Consider the following 14,965-nt stretch of genomic DNA (forward strand, 5'->3'; position numbering starts at 1 on the left):
TCAGAAGGCAATACTTGATGATAGCACGATAATTCACTAACGATATATGTTGACAAAAACCTGTCAATAGAAATAGTCATAAGAAAATGACAAAACTGTAAGAATGGTCCTTGTGGTATTCAAAAAACTTTGGATGAGGTCCAAAAACTTTTCCACTTGCATAGAAAGTCCAAAATCAATGTTTTTCTGTGTTTTTGGTCCAAAAAAACTTGAAAACACAGATATGCCCTTTTATTTCCTTTTTTATATTTTTATAATTACTTTTATACCAATTTAACTTAAAAATAAAAAGAAAAGGATTATCCACACACTCTGTCTCTCTCTCTCTCTCTCTCTCTCACTCTCTCTCTCAAATCAAGATTCGTTCAACTAGTTCCTAGATAACTAAGTGGGTCTTGTATATTCTTCCCGAAAAAGTTGTTTATGTCGCTGGAAATGTTGTTAAGAAATAAGATCTAGATGATTTTGAAGCTGAGGTACTCCATATCCCCACATCCTTCCCCAAATTGCATCAATCGAAGTACCAGTCATACAATGTTCTTCGAGATGCGAGTTTCTTTATGATTCCTTCAAAAATAGTGACGAACATACTCTTTTTTATACAAAATGTTGTTAACAGATCTGAATAGAGATATCTTGTTAATCGAAATATGTGTAGTGATTTCCAGGGAACCGGTTTCAGGCTACAAGTTAAAGGAAATCACTTGAAGTGGTATATTTGTAGGTAATGAAGAGAATGGTGTAGATGAAACCGATGCTGCCACTAACACCCCATCTAAAACACCACACGACAGAACCCACAACCAATCTCGTCTCCCGCCGGAATGCATAACGACCTCACCATCGCTTGTTTAATCCGCGTCTTTGGTATCGTCTCCTCTCATGCCCGGACTGCAAAAACCTCGAAATCGATGAAGAATAGGTTTACGTTATGGAATGAGACAAAGATTGGAGCCCTACTCTCACCTTAATCAAAGTTGTTGGGGTTGATTATGGATTTTAGGGTTTTTAGGAGGGATGGTTGGAGAAGACGAAGAGGGTGAGAAAGAGAGAACGTAGGGTGGGGTGACTAGGGGAATAATACTTTTATTTTTATTTTTTAATTAATAAATTATTAAAAGAAATATAAAATTATTCAAAAATAAAAATAAAAAGGGCAAAACAGTCTTTTCAAGTTCTCCAAGGACCAAAAATCTAGAAAAACCTTAATTTTGGACCTTTCATGCAAGTTGAAAACTTTTTGACCCTATCCAAAGTTTTTTAAATACCATGGGACCAAATTTGCAGTTTTGTCTAAGAAAATTTTGAACATGTACCCTTAGACACTTATATATTGTTATTGTGGTTATACACATATAATTACTGATACTATAATATTTGGGGGTGAATTTTAAATTCTCTGCCTGTAAATTATTTTGAGACAATTTGTCAAATGAACTACTAGTCATAGTCTACTCTAGTACCATAAGTGATAAGTGATATTCGGATACGGTGTCGTCTTGATATGTAGAGGAGGTCTTGAGGGATATAGAAGGCATCATCACTGCACTACTGCCTACCACTCTGATACAGAGGTTTATGATGGTGGGGTTTTAGAGCGGTGGCGAACGGCGGTCCTCTCTCTTTTTTCTCACTTGGCCTATTATCATCTTACACGCTCTACCGGTGCACAAAGTGTTGTTACAAATGGAGACGCAGTCATTAAGGCTTCGTTTGGTGTTCGAAGATCGTTCGGTTCTTAGCGAAACACAGCGCTCCTATGGTATGAACCAGAGCTGGCTTCTAATTGAGCCACAACAACATCCGAAAATCTCCGACGTCTGTAATCATCTTCTTCACATTTTCAACCTTCGTCGCTCGTGCCCTAATGGCATCCTCCTCTATGTAATTCTCTATCTCCCTATGTACCCCAATATGTTGATGTTGATGCAGAAAATCACAAAACCTCATTTCTCTTTAAATTACACAATAAGAAAGGGGATGCGTTTCCTCTAAAATATAATTTGGGGTAAAAATTAAATACACTCTTATTAGTTTTTTATCTAATAAACAATCAAAACTGAAAATCACAATGGCCCTGTGGTGAATATTTTTGTTAGTGGTTCGGATTAGGTTTTGTTTCTTCTTTCTCCTCCTTTTCTTCTTCTTCTTCTCCTTTGAACAGCTATTGTGATCATCAAGTGACACAGAATTGTTATCCTAACCTCTGTTTACAATGTCAGTTTTACCTTAACTTAGTGAAATGAGCAATGCATTCTATCCCTGAAATAGCTGAATTCTTGTATTGAACATCAAACCAGTGTAGATAACCTTTAAATAATTAAATCCATGCGTGGAGTTTATTATTAGCCTACTACCATGGCCTCACAGTTCACATACAGTCCATGTGGGAGGAGATAATACCAACTCTCCCATGTCCCTGTGAGTTTTGAACAGAAACTAGATCCATTTGACTTGAACTCTGCAAGACTGCAACAAAATAGTGTTTTTACCCTATTATGGTCACTGATGGTTTTCAAAGTAAGTATCTTCTATTTTCTACCTCTTGCAGATGGAAGACTTTGTATTGCCCCCATCTGAGTCAACTCGAATCTTGAAGGACAAGGAAATAATTTGGTCAGCTTTATTTTTTTTAACTTTTTACTACTTTCTTCATACAAAACATGTAACTAGTTCTTTAACAAGTGGACATATGTTTGTTTGTTACTTCAGTGTGAAAAGAAAAGAAATGGCTTTGGCTGAAGCAATAGAGGGGGCAAATGCTGGTAATTTACTTGACTATCCAGAAGTCAACAGGAAGCAACCTGTAAATAATGGCATGTTACTTCTAGCAAATGAAGAGTTTGATAAGGAAACTGGAGGATACCAAAGTGAATCTGAGGATGCTGAAGATGAAAAGTTGGAAGATGAACCTTCACCTATACAAACAGCTTCCAAGAAAAGAAAAGCCTCTAAAACATCTAGGAGCTCATCAAAGTAAGTCATGCAATCTAATGTTCATATCGTTTTTGTGTTATATTTATGATAAAGTTGACTTTCAAGTTTATTCGTTTTTGTGTTACATGAGTTTGATTTTGTGGAACATAGGAAGAAGAAACACCGATCAATGATGGATGGAGTTGAAGATGAAGTTGTGACAGAGGACAACAACATTAATAATGACAAATTTTGTCCCATGAAAATCATTAAACCAAGCAAGGAGAAGGGGAGTGTTGAAACAATCCTTGTAGAGGTTAAATCTCCTCCCAAGGTGAAGAGGTAATTCATAATATATATATATATACATTTATACATATAAGTTTTCTTGTTCCTTATTAAATTTGTTCTTGGGGTCTCTTTGGGTTTCATAGGAAGAAGAAACACAGGGTGGCAAGTGGTGATGAAGGTGAAGTTAGAGATGAAATTTGCAACATTGATGATGATAAAATCATTACCAAGAAGAAGATTAAACCAAATGAGGAACTAAAGAAGGAAGATGATGAAATAAGTGACGAAAAGGTTAAATCTTCTCGAAGGACAAAGAGGTAATTTGTAATCTTGATGCCATGTATGTGTATATAGACTAGTGTTAGAATTATGTAGGAATGATTCTCCATCTGTCTAATTTATGTAGGAGTGAAGAACATCAAGAAGACAATGTCCAAGGAATTGAACAAGCCTCTACTTCACCCGATGAGGCTAAAAAGGTCTTTTCATGCTTAGTTAAACAAATACAGCATTTTTATTTGCTTATTAATGATGCTAATTAACTTTTGGTATGAATCCTTAGGGCCCTAGTAGAAGTGCTAGAAGGAAAAAGGCTAAGAGACAATGGAAGCGAGAACTTAATAAAATTTCACAAAAGGTAAACAAAACTATTTCTTCAAATTTATTTCTCAATGAACTGCTGATTCATTTCTTGCAATCTCAATCTGCAGCCTGATACTGATACCCATCTAGAAGGGACAAATGACCACCCGAAGGGGCATGTTAGTAATTTTATATTTGAAAAATATGTGGTTTGTGCCCTAAGATGTAAACAAATCATCCATTTATAAATGTTTGTTTTCTCAATCAGGAAAAGAATTTGATAGAAGAAGAAAAAAGAAAATGTAATGGGAATACAGATGCTCAACTTGTTGCTTGTGTAGTCAAGCCAGGTCATATTCGCTTTGAACCTCTTGATGAAGGTATGTGCGTGTGTGTGTGTGTGAAAGAGAGAGAGAGAGAGATAAGATGACATTTTTATGGTTTCTTTGTTGAACAGATGAAGATGGAAGAGAGATTGAAGTAGCAGATGTATGTTTGGGAATGATTAGCTTCTTATATTGTAATTTTGTAAGTGGTTTTCTTGATTGAATTCCTGAGTTGTACACTTCAGGTAGCTTTTGAATGGAATGGAATCACGAGCAAGAAAAAGGGTCAAAAATGGGGATTAGAAAAGTATTCAGCTTCTAGAAAGATCGAGTCCCAAACATCAAGCAAAGAAGAATCCTCTCCAATTTTGAATGTAGACACAGTGGTTGACCTCAATGACTTTGAGAATCTCCCTCTATGCACCTCACCTAAGGTCTCTTTCCCTTTTCCATTCCATTTCCCAATTCCATTCCATTCATTTGCAATTCCATTCCTCTCCACCCAATCAACCAAACATTTTGTAGGAAGGTGATGTGATTGCATACAGACTTGTGGAATTATCATCTTCTTGGACTCCTGAGCTCTCTTCCTACAGAGTACATCTTTTAACCACAAATCATAACAACACCAATTTTGTTTTATAATTTATAATTAAAAATTAAAATTTGAATTTCCATTACAGGTTGGAAAAGTATCACATTTTGATTCCAATAACATAGTTCTGAATCCGGTGGCAGAGTATCCTATTCTTTTTGATAAGATGGATGAAGAGGGCCCAGATAATTACTCTCTTTATAAAGAAGATGGAAGTTTAGAAGTATGTCTTGTCATATGTTGTGTTGCTTAAAGTAACAGCTTTCTGATTCATTTTTGGTTTCCGAATTTGCCCTTGTTGTGTGCAGATCGATTTTACAGGTCTTGTTGATGTGCGTAGTGTGAAGCAAATGCAAAGTAATGGAGTTGGTCAAAGTCAAACTGTAACTCAGGGTGATGGAGTAAATTTGATCTCTAAGGACCCAAGTCCAGGTATATTTTATAACTAGTTGTCAATAATTCTTGAATAGATAAAATCACAGAATAAGGGAATATATGAGATTAATGGATGGATTGTTTATTAGTTTGTGAAGTAAAAAGAAAGAAAGAAGGGAATAATGATAAGACATGGAGTGAGGTGATGGAGGCATTAAACAAAAAGAAATCAGAATTAGTAATGGAAGCAAATGAAGAGATGAAGAAGAAGAAGGATTCTGAATGGAATCGATGGTCATATAGAGCCTTAAGAGGAAGTGCACTTGGTCCAACAATGGCTTTATTAAGATCAAACAATAACATATAAAAATCATCCCAACCTTTTTTTTTTCTTCTTTAAATACTGTTTTTTTTTTGTGATACAAGGAAATTGGACTTAAATTGGTGTGTATGTTTTCAGGATTTGTTTTTTTTTTTTTGGTATGCTTTCTTCAAGTCTTGCACAAATTTTGAGTGTTATTTGAACAGATATAATGTTTCGAAAAAAAAAACACCATGTGAATTTAAGATTTTGGAAACTTAGACCACCCTCATCGCCATCTAGCAATTACTTATCTTCAATTTTGTATGCTACATAAACCATCTTCTTGAAAATATGGAAAGCATTGCAAAGTTATATTTAATATTAAACAATGCTTTTCATTTTAGTATTTTATTTATTTAAACTATCTTTACTATTATAATAACTTACACACACACACATAGAAGCTTATGGAATTATGATCGCTAGTTGATATATGTATAGCATATTAGGGGTGAACATTTGGACCGGACCGGACCGGACCGGCGAGCTGGATCATTTTTTTAAACCCCTGGGCCGGTTTTCGGTTCTAGGAATCTATCAAAACCGGTCTAGTTTTTTTTTTCTGGTCCGGTCCGGTTTTACCGAGTTTAGAACCCGTTGGACCCGATTTAAAAAAAATATTTGTAATATGTGAAATTGTTTAAACAACCATAACTCATTCGTTTTAAATCGGATTGACATGCGGTTTTTCCAACGTTTAATTTATAGTTTCTAGATGAATTTAAATTATAATTTTGTTGATTTTGGTATTATATTCAATGAGTTACGGTCTTTCAAAGTTGAGCTATCAACTCTGAAAAATTTCAGCTTTTCAGCAAGATTTTTAAAAGTTGTAATCTGTGAAAATTTTTAAACAATCATAACTCATTCGTTTTAAGTCAGATTAACCTGTGGTTTTTTCCAACATTTAGTTTACAGTTTGTAGATGAATTTGGACTATAATTTTGTTGATTTTGATATTATATACAGTGAATTACAATCCTTCAAAGTTGAGCTATCAAAGCTGAAATATTTCAATTTATTAACTATTATTTTAGACTATAATTATGAATTTTATGTATCTTTGAAAGATAAATCATATGAAAGGGATCGTGGTGAACTTGATTTATATGTTAGTTGCTTTTATTTGGAGAATTAATTTTGCAAGTTATAATATTCTAACATCAAGGTAGATTAATTATGCATGAAACGGAAACGTAATCATTTTTACAAGTTGTATCGTATCAAACCCAATAACATATTCTTTTTAACGAGTTCTATAAAACCCAAAAATTTATTTTAATGACTAGTACTCTATGCCATTAAAGTTGTACCGGTCCAAACGGGTCCAAGAACCGGAAATCCCAGACCTGGACTCAGACTCGGATACGGACACAACTCATCCGGTCCGGTCCACGGGCCATAATATTCTCCATAACCGGTCTAGTCCAAGAGCCAGTCCGGTTTGGTCTAAATGCTCACCCCTATAGCATATCAACTTAATTTTAATTTTAGTTATTATTTAATTAACAAATATTAATAACTATTATTTATTTAAAATATATATGATCATAAACATATTAAATTAAAAGAAATACAATTATTTAAACGTAATTCATAGAGTACATAAATTGATATCACTTTCCGTTTAATAATATATCGAGTAACATTTCATACAACTTTCTTTGTTGTTCTGACAATACTGATGAACCACCTTCTAATTTCATCGCTAGTTTACTCTTTTGTCGACCACCTTTTTTCATATCGTGGTCTTTCAAAGTTGTGTATTCTTTCATTATGTTTATTTTTTCCATATGGTATCTTGTATAATTTCAAGAGAGGTGCTTGACATTGGTGTTTGTTTCCCTATACCTTTAGAAGCTTTTCTTCCCATTGGACGAAGATTTGATATTGGCTCATTAACTGATATGTTTATATTTGAGGATGATGATGTATATTCGCTGGATTATTATTCTTAGTCCTCTTTGGCCCAATAGATTCCATTACGTTGGCATCTCTTTGTCTTTCTTGTATACTAGCACACCATTTCTCTTCATCACGTAATGCCATCCAAGCGTGCAAAAAAGTGAATTCGGAACCCTCTGATGAAATATATAATGCTAGAGCCCTATTTATTTATTTATTCATTTTTTGTCTTCTTCATTTAACCCGCTTTCACTCCTATGTTATATTTGTTCATAACATCCAACAAACTTAGAGACATCATGATTTAGTCTCCTCCAACGATTCTCCGCCTGGGTAGTTTTATCATGATACATATTGTAATATGTGGCTACAAGACGCCAAAAGTTTGATCTATGTTGATCGGTACCAATTGTTGCGTCTTTGCCTATGTTAAGCCATACACAACAATATGTCATCTTGTGTTGTCTATAGACTGTTCTTTCTCATTTGTGTAGTTTTTCTTTTAGCGTTGCTTGGTTTCTCTTGCATCGGATGTGGTTGAAAATTTGGTATATGCGGGTAAAACGACATTTGAAAATTTGGTGGACCAAAACCGAAACCAGGAGGCAATTAGGATTCATTATTAGATTATTGTATACTGGCATACAAGGATTTGTGTCCAGTTGCATGACATGGCCAATATGCTATAGGAGATCATAAAAGTCCAATAATAATGTTAGAAATTGTTGCGTCACAAGATTTGTGGATATGACATGCTTTTTTTGGTCTTCCAGGTACATTAAATGACATCAATGTGTTAGACCGTTCTCTTATTTTTCACAAGGTGTTAGAAGGGAGAGCATCAAAGGTTAACTTCCAAGTGAATGCTAACAATTACAATTTAGGTTACTACCTCACAAATGGAATTTATCCTAATTGGGCTACTTTTGTAAAATCAATACCATTACCTCAAGGACCAAAACATGCATCATTTGTAAAGAAACAAGAAGCGGATATCAAAGATGTTGAAAGAGCGTTTGATGTATTACAAGCAAGGTTTGCTATTATTAGTGGACCATCGTGTATGTATGTGACATCCCCAAAATCACGGCGAAAAAAGACCGGTTTTATTTATGCTTTTAAAATAATTTCAGAGTAAATCTATTGATTTAAAAGAGTTGCGGAATTTGTCCCCAAAACAATACATGATAAATAAAAGTTTATCAAAACATTTCTTAAAGAAATGTATTTTCATTATATATAACAAAGCCTCGGGATGTCATGTTCCGATACAGACCAAAAAGCATAAACGACATATTACAAGCCATACAACAATTATAAACAACCACAGGCTTATAAACAAAATAACTTGATGATTCATCCATCTTATGTCCTCACGCCACTTCCTGTAATACAAATAAACTGAGTGGGTCGGGCTTGGGAGCCTGGTGAGCATATAGGGTTTTCAACCCACAATAAATAATTATATTTAATTCCACCAACCAACAATAACCCGATTACCCATTCCCTTTATCCTCACTTTACGTCCCTAAAACAACAACTATCACAAGGGACCTAATCTAGGATTTTCATCGGGACGGACAATACTGCAAAGGGGTTTCCTCAGCAATAAATGTCCTAAGGAAACCATGAGGGGGATAGAATACAGCAAATGAACACCCAAGTTCACCAACACCTACAGGTTATGAGCCTGCCAGCATTCCACAGGACAGTCTGGTCGTCATCCATATTCAGATGAATGACTAGATCACAATCACATCGAGGCCTCTCATCATTTTATTTCATCACACATCCACTATCTACCCATGTTCTACCCAACATCTTTGTAGATAAAAATATGTATATATACAACATAAAACATGTATAAAACATTCAATCAATACTCATTTCAAATAACACATAACATTTAAAACACAACATGTATTTTATAGAGAATATTTCGTATTTATGTGTTAGAAGAAAGTAATTATACACTCACTTGATCAAAAGATGATCAGACAACACTACGGCTTTTTAAGTAGCAGCTCTTCGGTAAATTTGGAAGATCTTCATACACCGAGCTTCTCGCAGGCAGAGCTTCGGCCCGGAAACTCTTTTTTTCTTGGGATCTTCGGGCTTTAAGACTCGCTTCGGGTCTCGGGAATGATATTGGGGCTTCGGGGGTATAAAATAGGGCTTAGAGAGAGTATCGGGAGTGGGAGAGTAAGAGATGAGCAACCAAACTCGGCTGCCCCTTGAATTCTATTTATATGGAAAAAATGCTAGGTTCACCTCGTGAGCCACATATGCTCACCTCGTGAGCTCGATACATCATTGGGTTCGTCATGGCCACTTCCATGGAAGACGTCCATCATCTACTTCCCTCGTAAGCCACTAATGCTCACCACGTGAGCTCTGACACAGCCTTGGGGTTCGCGCCCCGAACTCCAGAAATTCATAACTTTCGCATACGAGCTCCGTTTTCGACGTTCTTTATATCCACGCGTAGGTGAGATTATGCTATACAACTCTTGTTTAGAATCCGTTGGCTAATTTTGAGTTTATTTTTATTATATTATTTTTAGTAGGCCGGGACAAGAAAACTCTGTTCGAAATTCATAACTCCTTCATTTGAACTCCGTTTTCGTCTGTCTTTTTTATCGTTGCACTACCATTGACGAGATCTTCGATTCTCATTTAGATTGTTTCAGCTAAAAACCGCTCGATCTCAAATCGAGTATTTGGGCTGCATACTGCTAAGTCGAAACTTCGGAAAACCATAACTTCCTCATACGAAGTCAGATTTGGGCGTTCTTTTCATGCACGCTCTCGGTTTAACGTATTCTACGAGTTTCATTTAGATCGCTAAGGCCAAATATCGCTCTAACATAAATTCACTATTTACGTTGCGCTGTGTCGTGCTGGTTCTGTCGCGAAACTTCGACAGATCATAACTTCTTCGTTATAACTCGGATTTCGGCGTTCTTTATATGCACGGAAACCTTGTGACATATACTACAACTTGGTTATGATTATTCACTCTAAACACTCTTCTATCAAAAATTCATTTTTGACGCTTATCGTCTCTAAATTGACTAGCCTAGATCTACGGGCGTTACAATTATGTCCCCCTTAGGATGATTACGTCCCGGAATCATCAATGAAATAAGGCTTGTATAATGATTCCATATGTTATTTTTTCATCCTAGGTAATAATCGTAGCTCCTGTGTTTCCTCGAAAGAGCATCTAACTCTAGGGCTTCTTGACTGCAGATGATGCTCAATCTTGCATCTGCTTTTCGTACTAGGTTGGACTTTCAACCATAACCTTCAAGTTACAAAATAAGTCCTTATTGTGGACTCCTTCTTCTTCTTAGGATAAGTACTTCCTCTTATCTATTGTAACAGATCGATGGGTCATGTTCTGTCACAACTGGAAATTTTGAGCCATGTAATCTATACATTCAAGTTAATGTGAATCAAAAACTTCAATCAAATACATCATACAAGTACTACAAGTAGTCATCAAACAATTGGAAAACCCTAGAAGTTCTTGTTAAGTCTATTTTAGACTAGAACTTCCTTATTGGATCCAAGTGGACCAATAAGCTTCCAAATAGACTATCATGGGCTTAGAACCCTAATTGGGCCCTAATTGGACCCACATTTATTTATTTCAACATTTTGGGCCATGTTGGGCCTAGAATGAAATGAATTAAAAGCCTTGATACATGAATAACTTAAACTAGTCCAATAAAAATATAAAAATCCTACTACATTCTTTTAAGCTTAAAACATACCCAAGATTAGCACTAATATTGGGCTTAGGGGCAAAGGCCCAAATTTTTCCTTTTCTTTCCAAATTCTCGGCCCAAATGTACAAGCCCAAGAGGATTTGAAGATAGTTGACTTTCAAGTGACACATCATTATTATCCATAGGACATCCATGCAACATCTCATACCTCCATGCAAGCATCACTTCAAAAATCACTTCTTTCTTCTCTCCTCTCTCACTCTCGGCCAAACACAACACACACACACCACAAATCTCTCACAAATCCTCTCTAGATCACTCAAGAACATCTCTCCCTCTCCACTCAAAAATCTCGAGTTCTAGGAAGCATTCAAGAGGAAATCTCCACAAAAATTCTTCATCTAAGGTAAGATTATGCATAGATCTATGATTTAAATTCTTTTGTTATCAAAATCCTTTCCTAATCTATGCAAAAATCGTGATCTTGCATCCTAGAACCATCTCAAAACTCGAGATCTTCATCAAAGGGAGCTAAGGCCAAAAACACTTCATTTTTCCTTGCAAAACCGAATCAACACCCCAAGGTGAGCTTCATACCCCCTATTTTCTGTTTTTATGAGTTTTGTGTGGGGGGGGGGGGAATACAAGTGAAAGTGTAGATCTATATGTGTTTTGTATGCCTTGTATGATTTCCATGCTTATATGTATGCATTTGTGTGTTATAATGTTGGATCTAGCCATAAAACCCCTCAAAACCGAGACATATCTTGTGTTAAATGATTTTAGCTTCAAATATATTTCTAAATACAAAGTGTCTCAAGAAAAATGGCTAAGTGGTTTAGTAACAATTTTCTTTGGGTTAAAAACACAAATTTTGGGCCAAAAATGTGAAAAATACAAAATTAAGGGCCCAAATTGACATTTCACAGATTCTGATGGATGAAGTGTGCCAAAACAGTTTCCATAAAACTATTTCTGGAATTATACTCATTTAGGGGATTAAAAACATAAATTTCAAGCTTAATGGGCTAAAAATGACATTTTCAGCCCAATGAGGCCCATTATGCGAATTTTTCTGTTTTGGAGGGCCAAAACTGTGATTTTCTGTAAAACAGTGGACCATAAGTGATCCAAGTCCTTTTCAAAGGTTTAAAATGCTTTTTAAATTTAAAAAGGACCAAAGTTGCAAAAAATTTCCAATTTGGGCCAAAATTGTCAAAGTTGCGAAAAGAAGGGATTAAAACCGAGAAAACTGCTTTTTCAGGGACTTAAACTGTTTTCTATGAAAAATATGCTGAAAAATATTAATTTCAATAATTTTTGGTGTTAAAATGTCAAGAAAATTTATTTAAGGACCAAACCGGGAAATATTCAATAAAAGGGTTGAAAATGTAAATTTTACAAATAATGAGGGGCTGAAAACAGAAATATTTCAAGGCTAATTCAATATACACCATTTGATCAAATAATGGCACCGCGACTATCGACGAAATACAATATATTACAATACCAAAAGTCGTTGTTAAACGAATTGGCTCGGTCTCGAGCCAATAGAAATCTACAACTACTAACACTACGACACTACGATTCATACAAGTAACGTTTGGTAATACATATACATGCGAGTGTGCACAGACGTCTACGCACCATCTTTGGGCCCCAAAAGTGTAAAATCTTGTTCGTTGAGCCTAGCTAGCCCAATGACCTGATCTTAAGGCCCGAAGACATTTTTTTTACGGAGTGTTGGGTTTTACCGATCCGACACAACGTAAATGGACTTTCAATGGCTTGTATACTACTGGTCCCCAAGGGTCCTTTGGTATTGCTAGTAAAGTCTACATTTCATGCGAGGCGGGTCGGGGACCCCTCGTACATTTTTATCCCCAACCGGTTAATGGAGTCACCGGGGTCTTCGTGACCTCTTTCTCTTCGGATGTGGGACTACACCTAGTCAGGGCGATTGGATAACGTGATTAGTATGGACGACGCCTTCGGGATCGTTAGTATAACTATAAACTGGGCGTTTGTGTAATGCGGGTTTGTAGTAAATAATCATGCTCGAGAACCTTCCAACGTCGCCTGGGACTGACACTATACGCTATACAATGGTTTCAATGTAACTTCACGTAATTCAAGGAACTAGGAGAACATCGGGTTTTCCTAGGGTTTTCAATACATACAGATTTGAAATGCATACAACTTCAATGAACTTTTTTTATCAAGTATAGAAACGAACAAGCATACCTATGGATCTTCACAAACGTTTTCAAAAGCTTTTCTTTTCAGAAAATATCGGATTTTCTGGTGGTTTTTCAAACAATACCAACATTCGATTTCAAACACTACTTATGAACTCACCAACATTTCATATGTTGACGTTTTTCAAAATACTTGTATTCTCAGGGAACCAGTGAACCAAAGGAAATCATATTCAGTGACGGCTTGCAGTTTATTTATGTACGAACCGAACAATTAAATTTTTTTTTTTGGGAATGTAATGTTTCAAACAATGTATGACATGTAAACGCTACTGGTTGTACTGTATTGATGAATGGTAACGAATGTTGTTATGTTTCATATATATTCAATGTTATGGTATACAATTGAGTCACGACAGCCCCCGGACGTTTCCACCGTCTGGTTCGGGGGTGTGACAGGTTGGTATCAGAGCTTTGTTTATAGTGAACTAGCATGTCGAGCCATACATTGATATGCAACTATAAACCAAAAAGAGGGACTAACATAACTCTGAACAAAACAAATAAATAAAACACACTTGCTTGCATTAGGAATAAGGATCTAACGCTGAATCAAACACAATAACACTGGTATCTCGGTTAATTCGGGACTGTTCTTAGTGATACCAAGGAGTGAATGTAGCTTGATCAACTACATTCTCTCCAAAGTAAAACTAACACACGTCTTGATGAGATCGGGATAACTAGGGAACCTAAAACTATATCCTTTATCACCCAAAAAGAGAATGTTTGCTTAGCCTGTATAATAGTCATAGTACCCTAGGAATAATGTTAGCATATTTACGTACTCGCGCAGACAGCATGGCTGGTTTTCATCACCCTGGAGACCCCTACTTCCCTAATCAGGGAAACAACGGGTGGCTAGAGGAGGAAGAGGAGCCTGAGGAGGACCCCGAAGAAGAATCTGACGGGGAACCAGAGGCAGAAGTCGAGAGCGAGCCTGCCGAACCCGAAGAAGACGAAGAACCTTTCGGAGAGGAGCTCGATGACAGCGAAGGGGGTGATTCGGACGCAGAGTCCGAGGTCATCGACCCCCCTTACCCTATCAGGGTGCCTGCTTACCGTGTGGGCCCCACTGGACCTACCCCTCCTTGGGGCCTTGATCTTTGGAGATGGAGCAGACATCAGGGACAGCGACCCCCGTTTGGCATGTCACGTGAGTTCTTTGACGTGAGGGACGGAGGACCGGCCGACCGAGCCCTACCGGTCATGGTGAGACGATTGCGGGACACCGGCGACCTTGCTCAGGGCACTGCTGATCAAGTGCGCCAGTTGTGGACTAGGGTCGAGCGTGCGGAGCAGGAGACGCGTGACGTCCTCCGGGAGTTTCACATGAGGCAGGTGAGGTGGGAGTCTCGACTTCAGGACGCAGAACGCCTAGTGGCTCGTCTTCAGGACGCAGAACGCCTAGTGGCTCGTCTTCAGGGAGCATCCACATCTTCGGCACCACCTCCTGACGCAGCTCATCGCGGTTAGGGATAGACTCATCGTAGTAGATCATTAGGAACTATGTTATGTACTCCGGCTCTATGTTTAAGTGACTACACTACTCATGGAGCCGTTATGCTGTCGGATTAGTGTTACTTATGTATGCTCTTACGAGCAAATTTTCTTGTACT

At 36.9% G+C, this 14,965-nt stretch overlaps 1 protein-coding gene across 1 annotated transcript; it reads left to right on the forward strand.

Annotated features, from left to right (window-relative positions):
* Window positions 1-321: 321 nt before the first annotated feature.
* On the forward strand, window positions 322-5,549 carry LOC111916963 (coilin). The gene is made up of 15 exons (XM_023912609.3): window positions 322-1,884; window positions 2,552-2,616; window positions 2,713-2,976; window positions 3,088-3,258; window positions 3,351-3,524; window positions 3,614-3,686; window positions 3,770-3,844; window positions 3,918-3,968; window positions 4,058-4,169; window positions 4,247-4,278; window positions 4,361-4,549; window positions 4,641-4,712; window positions 4,799-4,933; window positions 5,019-5,142; window positions 5,235-5,549. Exons 1-15 carry the CDS (start codon window positions 1,687-1,689, stop codon window positions 5,450-5,452), a joined length of 1,953 nt encoding a protein of 650 aa, XP_023768377.1. The 5' UTR covers window positions 322-1,686; the 3' UTR covers window positions 5,453-5,549.
* The last annotated feature ends 9,416 nt before the right edge of the window (window positions 5,550-14,965 follow it).

The sequence above is a fragment of the Lactuca sativa genome, chromosome 8, assembly GCF_002870075.4.
Source record: "Lactuca sativa cultivar Salinas chromosome 8, Lsat_Salinas_v11, whole genome shotgun sequence".
Classification (NCBI taxonomy): Eukaryota; Viridiplantae; Streptophyta; class Magnoliopsida; order Asterales; family Asteraceae; genus Lactuca; species Lactuca sativa.